The 21,327-nt window shown below is 38.6% G+C and overlaps 1 protein-coding gene across 21 annotated transcripts in view; it reads right to left on the reverse strand.

Moving 5' to 3' along the window:
* Positions 1–7,171: 7,171 nt before the first annotated feature.
* Positions 7,172–21,327, reverse strand: part of tcf4 (transcription factor 4) — a 544,855-nt gene continuing 530,699 nt past the window's right edge. For 15 of the 21 annotated variants that reach the window (XM_078422241.1, XM_078422913.1, XM_078422070.1 and 12 more), the window contains 4 exons: positions 16,745–16,907; positions 15,994–16,226; positions 13,660–13,802; positions 7,172–11,593 (listed from right to left, as the gene is read on the reverse strand). In XM_078422241.1, coding sequence (XP_078278367.1) covers positions 13,666–13,802; positions 15,994–16,226; positions 16,745–16,907 — 533 coding nt within the window. In that variant the 3' untranslated portion in view covers positions 7,172–11,593; positions 13,660–13,665. The remainder of the gene's footprint in view (positions 11,594–13,659; positions 13,803–15,993; positions 16,227–16,744; positions 16,908–21,327) is intronic. The other 6 variants (XM_078422834.1, XM_078422766.1, XM_078421976.1 and 3 more) reach the window with 2 other exon arrangements.

Below are 21,327 nucleotides of genomic sequence, written 5' to 3' on the forward strand. Positions count from 1 at the left end.
ATTAGATCAACTGCAGCAACTTCCTCCAAGGCCTCTCCAATATTGTCTCGCCAGATAAAGTACATTTACTTGGTTCCATTGGTGCTTTTCTCAACCCAGCATTTCCAATAGCTTCTCCTGTCATCCCTGCACTGTGGAGTTTTTTTTAAGGATCTACCAACTGTCCTTTACACTTCCCACCTGCTTTTGGTAAATGAACCAAAGCTATAAAGTTCAGATTTCACATATACAAAGATGCCTAGCGATTCCTAACCCTTCCATAATCTTTTGTCTTGTCAAACTGCTTCAACAACATTTAACCCTGAATTTTCTAATTAAAATTTGTGAAGACTAAAGTTAACATCTTTGACCCTAACCAATAACTTTACCACAATTCCATCATTTCCCATGCTTTAGACAACCTGGGAATTGGTGTTTGATGTGCATAGGTTACCAGTCCAAAATCACATCCATTAAGTCCGTCAATTCCTCTTGCACAACATAATTTGCTCCATGATAGACACAATGTGCTGGAGTAACTCAGCGGGTCAGGCCGCATCTCGAGAGAAGGATGGGTGACGTTTTGGGTGCGGACCCTTCATCGGACCGAATTCCCTTCTGTGATGACCCTTCGCAGTTTGTAGAAGGGTCCCGACCCAAAACGCCCTTTTTCTCCAGAGATGCTGCCTGACCTGCTGAGTTCCTCCAGCATTTTGTGTATATCTGGTATAAAGCAGTATTTACAGTTCCTTTCTATATATAATTTGCTCAACCTTCTCTGCTGCTGATAGCCTCATCTGAGGTATATGGGAATAGCGCTGGAAAATGGTATTCAAGTTGATCAACCATGATTTTGATGAATGGCATTGTAGGCATTAAAGGTAGCTTGCTCTACCCCTGATCCTGTTTTTCATGTTACGTTCTTACCTGTATGTGTTATCTCAAAGGTCCCAGTATTCCAAAGCAATGATGCATGGTCTGACAACTCATTGAAAATATGGCTTTGCAGAGCTTGCTTTGATTTCTGATCATCCATCTCCAGTGATCTTGTTGACCCCAATGGGCTTCCAACCCCATACCACCTCAATTCAAATATTATTATTGCATTCACATCTTATCCCAACCTGTACATGTACCCTCCAGCCCAACTATAACAGCTGCTTCTCATTCACTCTCAGTAGCTTTGCTTTTCCATGGTTTCTGCGAGTTTAGTAATTTTGGCACTGAACTCACTGTAAAGCTCTCCACCACCCAAGGTTCTTGGGGTCCAAGTCCATAACTCCCCACCAGTGGATAAAGTGATGGCATATGATATGCTTGCTTTCATCTTATCCCAGCCTGCACATGTACCCTCCAGCCCAACTATAACAACTGACTATAAGATCAGGAAGTCATGATTCAGCTTTATAGGGCTTTAGAAACAAGAAACGGCAGATATTGGTTTGCAAAAAAATACCAAGTGCTGGAATAACTAAGCAGGATCATAACTAGGCAGCATCTCCGGAGAATGTTGACATAACACTTTGGTTAGGCCTCATTTGGAGTATTGTGTGCAGTTATAATTATCATAATAATAAGTTTATAACAATTCATGTTCAGAATTAGGCTATTCAACCCATTGAGTCTATTCCGCCATTCAAATTGCCTGGATTAAGGGGTATTAGCTATGGGGAGAGGTTGGATAGACTTGGATTGGTTTTTTTCTGGAACGCTGAAGGTAGCCGGGAAACGTGATAAAAGTATATCAAATAATGAAAGGCATAGATAGGAAAGGCAATGAGAATCTTATTCCCAAGAAGGAAATATGTAATAGTGGAGGGCATAATGTTAAGGTGAAAGGGGCAAAGTTTAAAGGCGATGTTCGGTGCAAGTTTTTGTCACAGAGGGTTGTGTATGCCTAGAATGCCCTGCGGGCAGATATGATAGTGGTATTTAAGACACTTTTGCATAGGCATTTGGATATGCAAGGAATGGAGGGATTTGGGCATGCAGGCAGATGAGTTGGTCTTGATATCATGTTCAGCACAGACATTATGGGCCAAAGGACCTGTTCTTGTGCTGCACTGTACCATGTTCCATGTACCCCTTCTAAGATCATTCTTAAAATGTACTTTGTGGACCAAATATTCTCCTCCTTTGATTCAATACTTTGCTTTTTTTCTGATGAGATTTACATGGTTCCTCAAACAGTATTTTCCAGTATTGAAAGCAACGTAAGCTGTTGTCACTGTTGACAATAGATTTTTGGGAAAGGCCAAAATGAAAATGAACACTTAATGTTGAGGTGCTTCAAAGAAATATATGACTGCATTTTGTCCTTGAAGATAGTCGTGCCCAGAAATTTAAATTCGTGATCAAATGACATTCATTTTTATTGTGCTTTTATTACCTTTCTAATATCTGATCTCTAGTTCACAAAGTGAGCTTTCATAAGACATGCAGTGGAACAAACCAATTGCAAACTGTGTGGTGGAAGAGAGCTATCAGTGATAAACCAGACTGCTGTTTATGCCCTTCTATGCATTCTTTTAATGTTATTGCATGGGCCACATTTCATGGTTTGGGACACTTGATTTTTAAGCAAGACCCAAATGGGAAGGCTTTGAGAAATAATTTGCATTTGTGATTTTAGTATGATTTATCATCTATAGAAAGGAGAACTATGTGTTAGTTCTATATTTCATTATTGTGTGTTAGGTCCGTGTCAAGAATTTAAGAATATAAAAATCAAAATCAGATCCTGTCGTTCAGAATACCTATGAAACCGAGATGAACAAGAAATAAGGCAAGGTTTTGTTTAGTTTAGAGATACATGTGCAAACAGGCCCTTTGGCCCATTATCATATCATCATATCATATCATATATATACAGCCGGAAACAGGCCTTTTCGGCCCTCCAAGTCCGCACCGCCCAGTGATCCCCGTACATTAACACTATCCTACACCCACTAGGGACAATTTTTACATTTACCCAGTCAATTAACCTACATACCTGTACGTCTTTGGAGTGTGGGAGGAAACCGAAGATCTCGGAGAAAACCCACGCAGGTCACGGGGAGAACGTACAAACTCCTTACAGTGCAGCACCCGTAGTCAGGATCGAACCTGAGTCTCCGGCGCTGCATTCGCTGTAAAGCAGCAGATTTCATGCTGATCAACGATCAGCCATCCATTAATTCTATCCTACACTACCCACTTGGGCCAATTTACAGAAGCCAATTAACCTACAAACACGCCCATCTTTCGAATGTGGGAGGAAACCGGAGCACCTGGAGAAAATCTACATGGTCACAGGGGGAATGTGCAAGCTCCGTACAGACAGCACTCGTAGTCAGGATCAACCTGGATCTCTGGCGCTGTAAGGCAGCAACTCTACCGCTGCACCACTGTGCTACCCAGATGATCTGAGCTTTCTGATCAATACTGAAATCAGTGATTCAGCACTGAGATCAGTGATACAAAGCACCAAATTTGCATATTTGTAGTCTTGCAAATAAATCAAATTGTAAAAAGTAGGTAACACAAGTTTGGGATTTTAAGACTCAAGATCAAAAGTAACCATTTGTGTGGCAAGTGTGTGCAACTGAGAGCTTTTTTAAATTATTATAGTTGGTACTGAAATGCAAATGTGTTTGGAAGAAGAGATGTAGAATAAATGCTCCAGTTAAAAACAGACTGCTGGAGAAACTCAATGGTTCAGGTAGCACCAGCAGCGGCTGAAGAAGGGCCCCAACCCGAAACATTGTTCATTTTCCCTCATAGATGCTGGCTGACTCGCTGAGTTCCTTCCCCTGTCTTTTATTTGCTCAAGACTCCGGCATCTCCAGCCCTTTGAGTCTCCATAATAAAAACTTCAGATTACAGTTCTTCATACAGAGAGAATTACTGGCATCGGTAAAGAACACAAAAGACGCACGAAGCACAAGGTTATAAAAATGGCACATTTATTGCTACAGAACTGTCATGTACATGACTGCTTGGAATAACTACTGATGATAAACAGGTAATGGCCTACATCGAGCTGGCCTTTGAATACTCCAGCAAACAATCTGTTCGGACATTTCTACAAATCTGAAAAACACCAAAAAAACATGAAAAGTTGAGGCACTCGAGCCACACAAATGGGAAAAAGGTGAAATAGGTTTTATTCCACTGCTGCAGCTAAGTGCAGTCGCAATGACATGCGACGTACACAACTAAAACGCTACCATACAGTTCACCTCAGTAACACATGGTAAAATAACATCTTTTAAATAGTAAAATAAAGTAACAAACTTTTACTCAGAATGATTCCAAAAATCTACAAAGAGAAATATTCAGAATCCGAGAATTTTTTTTCCAAGATCCATGGTATAAAAGGATTGCTCCTGCGAAAAATAAGCCAAATATATTTTTTCTTTAAATTTAGCTTTTATAGGGTGTACTACAGTTTATTTCATAGCAAAAAGAGCACTAGACAAAAGAAGCTTTATAACAAAAAGCCAGGCACTGATACATGGTAATTCTCTGCTTTTCTCTTCACTTAATTGCATCACAAGTACAAGAATGAAAAAGGCCACAGTTCATATTCTCACCATAACATATGTCTATAATACTTGAAATGAGCATGGTAAACCAGCACTGCACAAGATGAATAAGAGTCCATGAGAAAAATGTCAGTAAAAGTGGGCTCATCAAAGCCCTGGTGCCCCATTTTAATGGAATTACATTTTCTTAAAATTTTATTTATATATTTTTCCAGTCAGCTATAATTGGCTAATATTTGTGCTTGTTCACACCAAATGCTAAATCATTTCTGGAGAGTGTTCACTTCTGTCATTTAAAAACAAATAGAAAATTTTGCCTGATACAAAAAAAAAGAATTACAAAACAAAATTTGAACAAACAGAAAAATTAAAACAACAATCGGAAGACTGGATAAATCTACAAATTGCATCACTGGTTCAATTGACAGTTTATAGGCGTTAGTGTTAATTACAGCTACATTGAACACAATGGGTACCAATGGGTGAACAGTTTGATTCGGTTTATGAACTGTTATAGACAGGGAAGTGGATCCAATAAGAATTTTAAAGCAATGCCTTGAATTTCCACTAATTAGTCAGTAAGTTAGCTTTGCCGTTGCTAACCTATCACTTTAATTCACTTATAGCATGATAATATGCTAACATTTTTATAATAGTTAAAATGTTACAAATATTTTGTACATGTCTAACTAAATAATGCCTCAGAAAACACATATAACACACACCCAACCTAAATTAATGAAGCATTATGCTCAATCACGAGTTAGTCACGAGTTTCATTTTTGTGTCATCTTCTTAAGCAAGAATGTCTCTATATGATAGCTATGCTGCGTAAATTCTTTTATATTGTCACTCATCAATGCTTCTATAATATTTTTGAAGTGGTCTGTTTTCAGGACGCCTTCTTCAAGATCTTAAACAACTAAGCTCAGAGATTCCCCATCCTTTCCTGAACTAGATCTTAAGGTTCAACTTCCGTAGTTGAGCGACACTCCCTAATACATGTTTTCTCAATATTTATTGGTTAATCGTCCCAAATTTACAATTATTCTTTAATTCAAGACTAATGGAATGTTGTTACAGTTTATTTTAATAAGAATATATGCTCGATTACTTTTTTATTTGCTAAGCCATTTTAAATAAACAAAGCAGTTCACATGACATCACATCCACCTCACCCAATAGTGCATGACCCATATGATCTTTTGCACTTTTTTTTAAAGCAGTTTGCACCATTCATTTTAAAATGCCCAGAGTCCATTTTGAATTTTAAATGATCATCTCCTATCTACACTACTTTAAAATGCGCCATCTCAGAACACGAGGAATAGAGATTGAAAAAGCTGACTAGAAGACTTTTTTTTTTAAATCGACCTGTACTGTAGATGTCAACTACCATTAGTATGAGTCAATTATCATTTTGAATGTTACATTTCCTAAGGCATTAAATATCGGCCGAATCAATACTGTAGTCAGCATGGTTGTGTTTTTCACAGACACCTTCGCTGTATAGTAACACAATGTTTTTCTTACATGGTTAAAATATGCAGCTCTTTCCGCATACTGCACTTGACCCTTCACTAGTTAATCTCCATTCATTTCTACTTACTGTACCTTACAAGTCAGTCATCAATTAGCTCCTGCGTGACCTATATCTTAATTCTAATTACATCCCTTGTTACCCATCCTTGAATGCCTTTACTTGCAAAAAAAATCAACATTTTTCGTGAATTCTTACTTCTGCAATAGCCAATGGCTAAAAGAGTAACGACATTTCAATTCTGGTCAAAAGTTTATTGCCTTTTTGGACTTGATGTCTGAGGCACTGCATGTTTTCTATAGGACGGACATTTCGGTAAGAAACACATTTCAGGTTTGTTCTGTCAATTAAAATTGCTTGATTCCAATTTAAAGCCTTAAAAAATTGTTTACATGATCCACCTCCATGCATTTAAAAGTTTCATCAACCGGCCATCAAAGTACTGAAACCCAGTACACTCACAAATGTAATTATTATCAACAATATTCCAACAAACAGCACAAAAAGTGATTTAGATTAAACATTTAGTAGGCAATAAATTGACAATACCTTATTTTGTTCCTTGTTTGAAATTTGTTTCCAGAAATATATTGTGTGCTTGTAAAATTCCTTGACATTGCTACTTGAAATTTTACTACCTCATTTAAACTTGAGACATTTTTAAAACCACAGGGATTCCATCAATTTTCTTTTTAAAAGCAAAAACCACATGACATATTAAAAAAAGACTTTTAAGTCAACATGTAAAAATATAACTTTAGCTCTTACACAAAAAAAATCATAACAGTTGCAAAGTTTGCCTGTTGTAACACACAAATTTTGCATTTTTTTTCCTTTAAAGTGAGATGGAACCATATGCTCTTTCTTTTTCCGTTGATGCCTTTTTACGCCAAGGCATCACATTATACCTAAAGTCCAAGGGGGCAGATGCCATTTTACTGGCAGGAATGTTTCAAGTCTACACAAAGTGTAGGAAATACAAGTTCCCAATAGTTCGGTAAGCATAACACTAAGAGATGTTTCAGGCCACGCACATACACTAAAATTCCAGTGCTGTTGTTTTTTATCTAAAAAAAGATATCTTAAGAGCATAAACCACATATCCTACCCACCCACCCACCCCAGAACCTAAACTTTCCAACTAGCATATGTGCTCTCTCCACAAGAATGTAAACAAAAAAAAAGATGACCAATAGTGATGTTTTATTTTGCCCAACTCCTATTTTACTGCTTACTTTCACCAGGTTTAATATAACAAAATCTATATGATTATTTGTGGGATTTTTTTAAACTATATACAATATATGAAACCCCTTTTACATTGATAGTCGCTATGATTTCTTTTTCCAAGCTTCACCTCATGCATAAACTAATGCTGGCCAGCGTTCTTCACAAATAATGCACACTTCCTCGTTCGTTATTGCTAAGTTCTTTAAAGAAACACTAGAATACTAACAAGTTCTTCAAAGCCTCATTTTATTTTTGCTCAGGCTTCTAGATCTTGCTGCTCTTGTCAATGTCGCAAGCTGCATATCCACTATTGATAATCATCGCTGTTGTTTCTCGCTACTCTACTACGGTTCTTTTTTTAAAAAAGAAATGAAAGAAAACAATGAGAACCTTAAATATTAACTACTTTAATAATATTTTAGCAGGCAGTGTTGCTATAATTGCTTTCGGCACTGATCGATGAAATGGTTACATTTTAATTTTTTGTGCTGTGATCTATATCCTTTCCCACAGTACTTGCTGCATGGAATTGTGCATCGTTACTGGGACCAGACAGTGCCAGGTTCAAGCATATCATGACACATTATTTCAGCACGTTTGGATTTCCATGCAGTATGTGTAGTGGGTGGCAAAAGTGTGCTCTGATATCTTGCTGTTTTGCTGTGTGTTCTGCATGGCCTGAGCTCGCCTACCAGATTCCTGATACTCTAGAATCTGGGTAAGCACAAACCTGAGCCAAAGTTAAAATCTCCCATGTTTCATTCCCATCCACTCTCTATGCAGCAATTGTAATTCAGGGATGCTGTTCATTGGCAAAAATAGAAAGCATTTATTAGAAATTTGCTGCATGGTACCCTTCTTTAATTATGATTTGATAAATGACATTCTTTCCGTGGACATTGGTAACCCTGCAGTCTGTGACTTTAACCCTTTGAGCGTGAAAAGGCTTTTAAATTGTCAATTACCAGACAATTTTATGTAAGTTTTTAATGTCACAAGAAATCTTCAAGGAGGCAAATAAGCAAAGGCTTAATGCTGTGCTTGGAAAATTAGGCTGGTATCGAAACAACGCATTATGTACTGGATTCCTAAGCTATGCTGAGTGCAGTGTTCTTCAAACCCTTTGCATGGAGGGGAAAGTGTGAGAATAGGAGCGTCGCTCCTCTCTGGCAGAATCTGGGTGATTGCAAGAGCAAAAGCAACCGAGGCCAGAAAGCTATTTGTCTGCAGGATATCCTGGTGTAATATATGAAGTGTTTATTGGAAAAGAAGCCAAAATTAATGACGGACTCAGAAAATGTGACGATGAAGACAAATTCTTTCAATGTGTTGTCCATCTCGGATTAAAGAGTGGGATTCAATGGGGAACTCTGCAACATTTGGAAGACCAAGAGCATCGGGCACATATGTAAGCTGTGCACCTCAAGTTCCCTCCAATGTTGCACTTGGAAATGTGAAGACAGTGTGCAACATTCACATTTAAATGTGAATTCCTTCATTCACAGTGGATGTTCCTTCATCCACAGTGGATATAATGTGGATGGAGATCTTCATCCACAATGGATCTAATTCCTAGAACTCCCTACCCAACAGCATTGAGAGGTTGAAGGTAGCTCACCGCCACCTCTTGTTTTGTCTTTGCCAATGAAGCCTACACCATGTGAGCGAATAAAGAAATTGTCACTCAAAAGGGTTAAAGGGACCTGCGTCAGGAAATATCCACATTGTCAAGCTGAGTTCTCAACATAAATTAGTTGGTAAAAAAATAACTCCTTCCAATTAACAGCTATAATGCCAGGCCTGTGGATCTGGGAGTTACTGTATGCATACGCTGGTACAAATCATTGAATCAGCAATCTAGATGGCTAAATTGTCAAGCCACTAATGAATGAATACCAATCTAGCGAGAGAGGGTGTCTTGGTACAAGTTTACTGCATGCTTCTCGGAACTCTAATGTTCACCCAGAATGGAACCTGCCACTTTTTACCAAGTCCAGACCCAGACAGGGAATCATGGTGGGTGAAAATGACTTTGGACTATGATATTTCTCCAATTGAAATCTGAAATACAAATTACTCCACGTCACATGACCCATTTGAGGTTGCTTTGCAGCAGCCCTCGAAGAATCACTTCCGTAATCAGCGCTCATGTCTGTTATTCAAGAAGACAACAGATTTACTGTAAATCCTAGAATTCCCAACGAGCACAGAACTGTTCTGAGACCAAGAACCTCCATGAGTAAAATTCCATCTTCAGCCATGGCCCTGTTCAATCGGAGATTCTAACAATTTTGATTTAAGTGAAGAGAGTGTCCTCAAAGGTCATCAGATAATAATTTAAAAATAAACAACTGTCTAGCTCTAGTGTGCCACGACTGTGCACTGAGATGGTCAGCATGTGTGTGTAAGTGCGCAGTTCTTGTTTGTTTGAAATGAGCAAATTAGCTTTAATATCCTAACTTTCTTTATACATTGAAGTAAATACCTACTTCACTTTACATTGCATAAATAAGTCTGCAGTAAACCTGCCTGAAAGCACTTGTTTTCACTACTCCTGACATGCATAGAACTAAGCTGTCTCTTCAGGTGGATCCTAGGGGGAAACTGGTGTGCAGGACTATATCATCCAGGTTTAGTACAAATGCTTAAAAAAAGGTGGAAGCTACTGTAACCAAACACTTACAATAAATCAAAGGGAGAATTGCAGGTTTTCATGTTTCACATCCAGGAGCATAAGTCACACCAGTCACATGGAGTGGCTATTTCTTAAAACTATTATATATACACAGCACACACGTACAGTATTAGGAACAATGTTTAAAAATGGAATGCAAATGGATACTTTAGCTGTTATAATATTTTGTATATATTATAGTGGGAGCCCCCATTTATAAGAGCTTTAAGGTTCCCATATATTTATCCATAACTGACTGACATGACATCATATTCTCCACTTCCTACATCTGTGTCTAACCAATTTTTGCCGCGGTAATCTTGATCCTGAAGCATAGTCCGATGGGCACCAGCTATCCCAATGAAGCATTGACCCCAGAGAGCAAATAACACACGGGGGGGACGGGACAAATCAGTCAGGTCCAGCATCCATCCACATGCATTTCCCTGCACTGTTCACTGATTAGGGATTGGGAATGAGAATACTGACCGACCTTTCTGTCCTCCACTTGTAGCTCCTATATCATTGGCTTGGTTGAGATCAACCAAATAAGCAAACACTACATTTTGAGCCCAGCTACAGTCCTGGTCTCTGGAGGCTCTTTCCACTAAGCAGTGCCTTTTTATCCACTGCGTCGTTGACTTCCAATCACTACCTAATCACAAAGGCAGTAAATCTGTCGGGCTTCAAACTGGACCAAGTTTACTTTTGTAATCAGGACATCTGTATTCTAAACGACTCAGTTTTGCTGGGTTCCACACATGATGAACTGTCATAATATCACACCTAAATTCAAAACGTTCTCATGTCATTACTCACTTTTAGTTTCCAACCAAAAAAACCCCCAAGATTTTCTAAAAGGCAGAAGGTGTGACCTATTTTCCATCAAATACTATATATAGTTGCACGAAAATAACAGGAATGAAAAAAAAATCATGAAAGAAAAGGCATTGCAATATACATACAGATTACATCACCAACAGGTCCATTATTCCATCAGTTACTCCCATGCACACAAAGGAATGGCTAAGCAGTCATCACCTAAGTTACCATGAGGACAGTTGCTGGTTTTTGTGAATACTGGATGTAGACGGGCAGCAAAGCTTCACTCTCTCCAGAGAACAAACACTAGCTGACTAGAACACCAACAAAACAAAAATGTTAAATTGTATTTTTTCCTTTTTTTTTAATCAGAAGTACACTTTTCATTATTGCAAGGTTACGATTTCAAATAAATATTTTTTTCAACCTACAAATTGATTTTTTTTTACTTTTATTTTTTTACAGAAGTTCAGGCACAAATGCATTTTCCACAGTGTGGAGAAGATTGCCATTCAGTCTCTGGGCTGTACATTAACAGCTTGCAACATACTGCTCAACATTCTGAATGATATGTTTAGAGTTTGTCCCCCAAGTCGTACTTTGCTTGTTGGGAATGCAGTATTCTCTTTTTCCTCGCTCTCTCTCTCTTTCTTTCTCTCTCTCTCTCTCTCTCTCGTCTGTGATTCATTTTCGTGACTGCTTTTAATGTGTCTCCATTTTACAAAAAAAGGGGTTTGGGCAGAGTGTTTACATTGTTGTAAGATAATACAGTTGTCAAGGAAGCGGTCTCTCACTTATTTTTGTTGATCTGGCACCATGGGCCTATAAAAAAAAGAATAAATGTTAATTAAAAATACAAATAATCTTCATTTTATTCCCTACATTCCCTTGCCTCTCACCTGAGCATAGCAATCCCTAATTTTCTCCTACTTGCCTAATTGTCCACTCTTCACATGCATACTAAGATGGACAGTGAATGTTGGCAAGCTATATGGCTTTGCTGGGCACTTGTTGAACTACGTCCTATCTTAACTCAGTGCCCAGTTTCATATTGAGTTCAAACAAAGCGAAAGAAAAGCCAATACACAGAAATCAGAGGAGCCCGCACCTTTCACTTCACAATCTTAATTACTGAGGCCAAAAGTAACAAATATTTCTACCCTCATTTATGGACTAGCTATGTTCTCTCTCTCAACAGCATTGTACCATAATCATTTAGTTCATGAGAATCATAATTTTATTTTAGAAATATTAGATTTCGATGTTGTCTTGCACTAAAAGTTGCAACCTTTATCTTTTATCTGTGCACTGTGGACAGCTTGATCGTATTCATGTATAGTCTTTGACTGGATAGCATGCAAACAATACCTCGGTACATGTAATAATAAACTAAACTTAAACTAAACAACTCTTCTTCACCCTTTTTCCAATGAGGGGACTCATTCCTAGTTCAAATGGGTAGAAGGGTAGACAAGGTGGCTCAAATGTAGAAGATAAAATACTAAGATAGATAATCAATAGCCTTTTTTTCCCTCATACTTTATGATTCAATAACGTATAGGAGTACCAAGGAGACTGCAGGCCACACTACCTTTCTTCATCTCTCACTTCTGTTGTGCAATTTCCCCTTGAATCTAGAGTCAAGAGAGACTGGCTGCAACCTCCCACAATACATTACTGTGGCAAGACTCTGTCAATCTATCTCTGGGGATTAAACACCAATCTAATACTTTAACATCAAACTACCTTCCAATCATCTGCAGTATGTTATTATTTTACTACTATCCCACAATAAAAGTTTTTTTTTGATTAACTGTCTGTGTGGAGCAGAATATGTTATATTCTGTTATTGGACTTTAGTATTCATTTGCACAATTCAGACTGCACTATAATCCTACGCCATTCTGTTGTTTTTGCACGCTGTTGTATTTATTGTTATATATATCATTAGTCTGCTTAGGAAAGAAGAAGGGGCTCAACCCAAAACGTCACCCATTCCTTCTCTCCAGAGATGCTGCCTGACCTGCTGAGTTACTCCAGCATTTTGTGTCTACCTTTATTACTCCGCCTATTGGTTTACCTTGTGAGCTTGATGTGAACGAGGAATTTCATTGCACTCTGAAGTATGTGACAATAAACTAATCTGAAATTCCGTCAAAAATGAAAATAGAGGTGGATATACTGGAATGTGAGTCATAAAAGGAAATCAGTACTTAGGCCCAACTGCAATCATTGCTAATTTTAATCATCTTGAAGTTAATTGGGACACCAAAAGCAATTTGTATGTAGAGGAGTGTTTATTAAAATATTTCAAAACTTTTTAAAAAAGTGGTGTGGAAAATCCAAAAGGTGTGAAGGTAACGTTTGATTTGATCTTTATCAGAAAGCACACTGAATACAATTAGTTTTAGGATGAAAACTCTAACATGGTTGTAAAGTTTTTTTGTTGTAAATGAAAATAAATACCTATCATAAAAAAGTGTATTTAGTGCATTCCAAAAGATCAAATTTTGAGAGGTTGGCGGTGCATAGAAATTGCAAAAATGGGAGAAACTATTTATAAATGAAACATTGGAATATGTTAATGGCATATTTTAGAAAACCATTTTCGGCACCAAATTGGAAAATTATATCACCATGGATGCACAGAAAAAATGTGGAAGGCATTAGTGAGAATAAAATGGTTGAATAAAATATTAAAGACTTCAATGATGAAACAAAAAAACACAAGGTCAGACAATTAAACAACAAATCTCCCCACATATTTTCTGACAGAAGTAAAAGTCGATAGTCAAAGTAGAAATATGTATTGTGGATTCTATAATGGCTGAAATATATTGGCTGCTGCCCTTTCGTAAAGCAGCGGAAACTAGGATGATTTCAATTACCTCTTTTCACATTGGGCCCATATGGTTGGATGTGTCTCCCATATTCGGGTTGACTCCTGCAAGGGAGAGTGGCGGTGGTTCTGTTGACACCTTTTCCTCCTCTCTTCTTTTCAGACAAGCTGCTTTAGGGTTCAGGTTCCTCTCTTCAGGAGAAAGAAAATGTTCAAAGTAACCATAAGATACTTAAAAAGGAAAAAAATCTTGCAGGGCAATCGGGATAAGACAAGGCCGTTGGATTAATTGGATAGCTCTTTTCGAGAGCCAGAATTGAAATGATGGGATGATTGGACTCTTACTATACTATATGATTCTGTAATCTGCTTCCTGGAGTAGGAAATGAGGATGAAATGGTTTACATCATTTCTGAATACATTTCCTATCTTCTGTTGACGTTCTGGCAGTAGATCAGGATAGTCTACCTCTTCCTGGGGCTTTAGTAATTTTAAAAGCTAATCTCTGTAGAACTTATAAATATAAAGGCTGGGATGACCTACATACTTTATGATCTGCAGCTTGAGAAAACTAAAACCCATATGCAAGGCCAATGATTTAAGGCATCCGCATAACTTAACATCTATTTTCACTGCACGGGAGAAAGAGCATTCAGGTGGAGTTTTGGAAACTCCATCACACAGTTCTATCCATTTACATAAGGGCAAATTAGCACTTTGCTGATGATGGAAACCTATAATATTTACAGAATGTGCTCAACAGATCAGGAAGTATCTGTGGAGGGAAAATAGGGTTAATGTCACAGGCTAATGACCTAGCAATTTAACTCCATTTTTTCTCTCCAGACAATCTACGTGGGCCTGCTGAGTATTTCCTCTTTCAGTCCCATCCATTTCTGGTTAGACTACTTGATTTATGGCGACAGAATTAATTAGGTACCACTTCAAATTGATGGCTTAATGGATTTTCATTGGTACTTTGGAAATATTATTCCACACTTCGGTCCATTTTTTTCCTGTTAAATCAGTGGCCTTGCCTTTCACATCTGTGGAATAAATGATTTGTTGGTGCACTAGAGGGAGCACCATTGACATACAAACTCCAGCTTTAAATATGAGGTAGATTTGTAAAAAATAACCATGTTTTCCATAAAAGCAATTACATGAGGAGGGGAACACAATAAATATTTTGATCAGAATATTTGACCAAATAATGCAAAATGATAACATCATTTACACCATAACTTCAAAGGCATTATTCAGGTCTGCAATGCAATGGGAAATGCACATTATTTTTTATTTAAAGATATATATATATATATATATATATATATCTATATATTTTACAATGATTGTATGAAATTATTTTGATGATGCAGTTCTCTCTCATTTGAAATATATGTTAATTTTTGTTTTAAAGAGTAAATCTTAATTCCATCCCCGTACTTGATAATTATGTCAAAGTGTAGCCTTCAGTGGGAGCATGGAAAATGGTGCAGTTCTGTGTGAAATATTTCGAGAAAAAAACTTGACCATTCTTAAAGGAAAGAAAATCGTAAGTTATCAGAAGGGATGAGGGTATTTCTATGGGTTATTCAGCAATACTTCTGTAGAGCACTTGAAGTTGCAGGGTATTTGAAAAATGTGTGTAAAGTGCAAGGTGAAAAGAGGAAATGTCATCTGATCCAACCTGACAAGTTCCTTTAAAAGACCGTACACAATCAAACTATCAAGAGTGCTATCTAAAAAACAAACTACTACTGCAAACCAAAAGTCTCTTTTCAGAACAATCAAAACCGACACAAATCCAGGGCTTTCTCATTTCCCATCACTCTACGCTTTCCTTTGACCACCTGTTAGGTGTCAGGCTTAACTCATTGCCTGCAATTTTGCCTCTAAATCGGGCCCTGGGTTCCAGAGATTTGAGCGCACAATCAATGTCAATGAGGGCTAGAAGAAATCAAGTGTTTGGATGGAACTGCAGGCCAAGTGGAAAGTGAAAGACGATAGCACTATCAGTGTAATTTGTCCTATGTCCAGGCTAAGGTCTATCACTCAGTCAGGATCACTGGAGAAAATTATCAGATCAAGTATTGCATTCTGTTCTGTCTTTTACTATTGACAGTACCCTCCAGTCACAACAGCAGAGGACCTTGTGTCGGTGGAATATTCAATCATCTTGGTCTATACCTATCGCTTTAACTTGTAATGACATTATTTCCAATTGCAAACGGATTAAATTCTCAATGAAACATAATTTAGCAAGCCCGATTTTACCACTTCTTTATATTTAATCTATTTGGGAAGGAGAAGATGAAGTTGGAGGATAAGGAAAGTGGTTGGGCAACAAGGTTTTGTGCAACAATTCCATATGTCTATTGACCTCGGACTTGCTGTTCCAGGCTCAAAATAACAGCAACTGCCTGGTGAAGAATCAAGAGCTTCGTCTGTGGCTTGTCACTTTTCAGGTGGAGCTGCACCATGCGACCAAGTTCCTTAAACGCTTCATTGATATCGCGCACACGCAGACGTTCACGAGCGTTGTTTGCCATTCTTCTTTCTCGCTCACGCTCAGCCTTCTGTTCCGGAGAAAGATCTTCGTCGTCATTATTATTGCTGGGAAAGAGATGAGGAACATTTCGTATCAATAAGCAAAATTTGAAATGAAGGTAAAAGTATTCAACATATACACTAATGGCACTGCAAACTAACATGTTCCTTGCTTCACATGTACTGAAGTACAATCTATACTGACAAATTGCTTCAGATTTAAAATGTAGAGCTATGATCCAATGTGATGGCTCTTTACAAAACTGCAGATTTTCATTCTGAACTGTTATAAATGCCACGATAATCAAGGAAAAATTAATGCAGCTGAACTTTGCATTTTGTGTGCTAAACTGTATAGACCTCCAAAATCATCTGTCAGGTTGAATTAATTCAACAAATTAAGCATTGTTGATAGGTATCAATTAGGAAGAGCCATCAATATGGTCCATAATCAAATAAAGGAGTCAATACAACAAAGTTAAGGCATCATATTTTACAGTACAAACTTTACACTCCAGATTTCATGCTCATTTCATCAAATTCTAGTCAAGAATTAAATGAAAGGATCACTCATTTATTGTTACCTAGATAGTGACCTATTTAATATCTTGATATCCTTCTTGTCCTCATCCCCCTTCTTGTCATCTGTGGATTTTGAATCCTGCAGATTCTCATCTGGTTCATCCTCTGACTTTAAATCTGAGCTGACAGGAGACACACTCTGCCCTTGCAGGCTGCTGGAGAGGGCTGAAAGGGAGGCAAGGCAAATGGCGCAAATTAAAGGCCAGCAACAATTCTTAAGCATGACTCTGAAACATTTTCAATTTTAAATTAATCAAAATTATACAATCACAGAAGAAAACCACTTTGCTCATTTAAAACTGGTCTGGTTTTAAACCCATGTGGTCAAAACTTATTTGAGTTATTATCCAGGGATTAGAGAGGAACATGTGTAGAGTTCACCTGTAGTCAATCAAATACACATGCACAAGCCTGCAGCCTCACAACTGTTATACTGGCTTTAGAAGGTGCACTTCACAGCTGAGATTCACCGGAATGACTCAGTGATAAATTGTAAGGAGAATATGCACACACTTGAGAGGGTAGTGTGATTGAGGGGTGTGGGACATCAAAAGGATTTGAAAAGGCAAATACTGCAAGAACTGTAATGGTGGGTAAAATAAAGGGACAATAACATTTTAATTGTGGAATGCGCTGCCAGAAGAGGTGGTAGAAGAGGGTACAATTACAACATAAAAAACACATTTTGGCAGCTACATGGAAAGGAAAGGTTTAGAACGATATGGGGCAAATGCAAGCAAAAGACATTAACTTAGGATAAACATCTTGGTTGGCATGGACGAGTTGGACGAGTGTTTGTGACTTTAAGGGTGATCAGTTTGCAGTAAGAAATGAAACAAGAGATCAGTTTAATTAGGCATCATGGATTTCGAAGGTATCACAAAATGCTGGAGTAACTTAGCGGGTCAGGCAGCATCTCACGAGAGAAGGAATGGGTAACGTTTCGGGTCGAGACCCTTCTTCAGTCTGAAGTTACTCCAGCATTTTGTGATACCTTCGATTTGTGCCAGCATCTGCAGTTATTTTCCTAGGCATCGTGTATAAGTTCCAGCTCAGGTGGAGTTTCTTTTCATCAAATAAAACCTTGAAATTAGATAACAGAGAGGTTCAAATGGTTGAATTAAGCATATAGTTCATTTTGCCAGCTAAACCTAATCATTGGAGTCACTTCAAGACTAGCTGAAAGTCATTTTTAATGTACAATGGGAGCACAATTCTGAAACAAGTGCTAAAAATGTCTCCTTAAAATTTGCACATTTGAGTACCACTCAAACCTTATTGTCAAATGTTAAAATGATTAAAATTCCTCATCATTTGCAAAAAAAATTGTTCCTCTATTTTCTTGCTTCATGAAATCAACCAATTAAAGCAATACCGGAATTTTGGGGGAACTAGGAAGAAAATCTTGTTCTTAAACATTTTGTTTAAAGAGGAATGCATGCCCAAGAACCTCTCCCTCAATATCAGCAAGGTGAATGAGCTTCTTATTGACTTCAGGAAGCGAGGTGATGTACAAACCCCAGTCAGCGTCAATGGTGCTGAAGTGGAGATGGTTGAGACCTTCAAGTACCTAGCCATAAATATCACCAACAATTTGTCCTGGATCAATCACACTGAAGTTATGGCCAAGAACGCACACTAATACCTCTATTTCCTCAAAAGATTAACTAAGTATGTTCGGCTTATAACTATTACCGACTTCTACAGGTGAAAGATAGAAAACATCCTATTGGGATGCACCAGACCTCTAGCAATAGCTCTGCCCAAGACCAAAATAAATTACAGAGAATTTTGGATGTAGCTCAATCCAAGACACAAATTAGCCTCTCCATCCCTTCCATCTACTTGTCATTCTCTCTCGGGAAAGCAGCCAATATAATCAAGGACATCTGCACCCCAGTTATTCCTTCGTCTGCCCTCTCTCGACAGGCAGAAGATAAAGAAACTTGAGAACATGAGCCACTAGATTCAGAAATAGGTTCTTCCCCACTCGTATCAGATTACAGATTAATACGCCCATAAAGTGGGGTGTGGTCACTGATCTTCCAACCTACCTCAGTATTGACCGTGCTCTACAACTTCTCTATAACTCTGTAGAGCTATAATGCTGTAACACTATGTTCTGCATTCTGTTGTGTTTCTTTTAACACTACCTGTGGTACTTGTTCACAGCTTGATGGTGCTCATATATTGTATGATTTGACTGGATAGCAGGCAAATAAAGGTTTTCACTGTATCTTTCGATGCATGACAATAATAAATCAATGCCAAACCCAATAGTAAACCGATGGTGTTCTCCAAGGGTGGTCCAAAAATGGTTCCACAAAGTAGGAACTGTCATTGGATAATATTTTAATCTAAAACACATAATCCTTCCATATTAATAAAATGAATACCACAATTCTAGTTTCATACTGAGGGTGGCATGCAACTTTCAACTCAATTTCCTCTTTACTCACATTTAATCTACAGAATGAAGGGAAATGAACATAGACTTCAGTTGTCAAAATGGAAATGTGTTTTCTGGAGTACATTTGCAACAGACTGTTCTAAACAGGCCCACGGACAACAAAGGAAGAAAAATCTATGCCCTACTCAAAAGTAATAACTGTCCTCTAATTGTTAATATGTTTCCACATGATTACTAGCTCAGAATAACTCCTGGACCAGCCCAAAACTGCGATCTCTATTTATATGAATGGGGATCGAGGATCTAGTGGGAGGGAGGAACTAAAGGGAATCCACATTAGTCAGAAAATGGTGTTAGGTAAACTGTTGGGACTGAAGGCAGATAAATCCCCAGGGCCTGATGGTCTGCATCCCAGAGTACTCAAGGAGGTGGCCCTAGAAATCGTGGATGCATTGGTGATCATTTCCCAATGTCCTCTCAACTCTGGATCAGTTCCTGTGGACTGGAAGGTAGCCAATGTAACTCCACTTTTTAAGAAAGGAGAGAGAGGAAAAATGGGGAATTATAGACCAGTTAGCCTTACATCGGTAGTGGGGAAGATGCCTGAGTCGATTATTAAAGATGTTACAGCAGCGCATTTGGAAAGCAGTGACAGGACCGGTCAAAGTCAGCATTGATTTATGAAGGGGGAATCATGCTTGGCTAATCTTCTGGAATTTTTTGAGGATGTAACAAGTAGAATGGATAAGGGAGAGCCAGTGGACGTGGTGTATCTGGACTTTCAAAAAGGCTTTGACTAAGTCCCACACAAGAGATTGGTGTGCAAAATTAGAGCACATGGTATTGGGGGTAGGGTATTGACAGGAGAACTGGTTGGCAGACAGGAAGCAAAGAATAGGAAAAAACGGGTCCTTTTCAGAATGGCAGGCAGTGACTAGTAGGGTGCTGCAAGCCTCGTTGCTGGGACCCCAGTTATTTACAATATATATTAATGATTTAGATGAGGGAATTAAATGTGACATCTCCATGTTTGCGGATGACACAAAGCTAAATTATAGGAAGGATGTCGACAAAATGGAGAGGGTACAGAGGAGATTTACTAGAATGTTGCCTGGGTTTCAGCACTTAGGCTACAGAGAGAGGTTGAACAGGTTGGGTCTTTATTCTTTGGAGCGTAGAAGGTTGAGGGGGGACTTGATAGAGGTTTTTAAAATTTTGAGAGGGACGGACAGAGTTGACGTGGGTAGGCTTTTCCCTTTGAGAGTGGGGAAGATTCCAACAAGGGGACATAGCTTCAGAATTGAGGGACAAAGGTTTAGGGGTAACATGAGGGGGAACTTCTTTACTCAGAGGGTGGTGGCTGTATGGAAGGGGCTTCCGGTGGAAGTGGTGGAGGCTGGCTCGATTTTATTATTTAAGAGTAAATTGGATAGGTATATGGATAGGAGGGGATTAGAGGGTTATGGTCTGAGTGCAGGTAGATGAGACTAGGTCAGGGAGAATGGTCGGCGTGGACTGGTAGGGCCGGACAGGCCTGTTTCCATGCTGTAGTTGTTATATGTTATATGGTTATATGGGTGGCAGTGTGAGCTGCGATGCGGGTGTTATGAGGCTGCAGGGTGACTTGGATAGGTTGGTTGAGTGGGCAGATGCATTATAATGTGGATAAATGTGAGGTTATCCACTTTGGTGCCAAGAACAGGAAGGCAGATTATTATCTGAATGGTGTGTAAGAAAGAACTGCAGATGCTGGTTTAAATCGAAGATAGATGCAAAATGCTGGAGTAACTAAGCGGGACAGGCAGCATTTCTGGAGAGAAGGAATGGGTGAGGTTTGGGGTTGAGACCCTTCTTCAGATGATGTCAGGGGAGTGTGTGGGACAAAGATAGAATGTAGTCGGAGACAGTAAGACTGGTGGGAGAACTGGGAAGAGGGAGGGGATGGAGAGGAAAAGCAAGGGCTATTTGAAGTTAGAGAAGTCAATGTTCATACCATTGGGGTGTAAACTACCCAAGCGAAATATGAGGTGCTGTTCCTCCAATTTGCGCTGGGCCTCACTCTGACAATGGAGGAGGCCCAGGACAGAAAGGTCAGATTGGGAATGGGAGGGGGAGTTGAAGTGCTGAGCAACCAGGAGATCAGGTAAGTTAAGACATTAATGACTTAGACGAAGG

Source organism: Rhinoraja longicauda, chromosome 1, assembly GCF_053455715.1.
Source record: "Rhinoraja longicauda isolate Sanriku21f chromosome 1, sRhiLon1.1, whole genome shotgun sequence".
Lineage (NCBI taxonomy): Eukaryota > Metazoa > Chordata > Chondrichthyes > Rajiformes > Arhynchobatidae > Rhinoraja > Rhinoraja longicauda.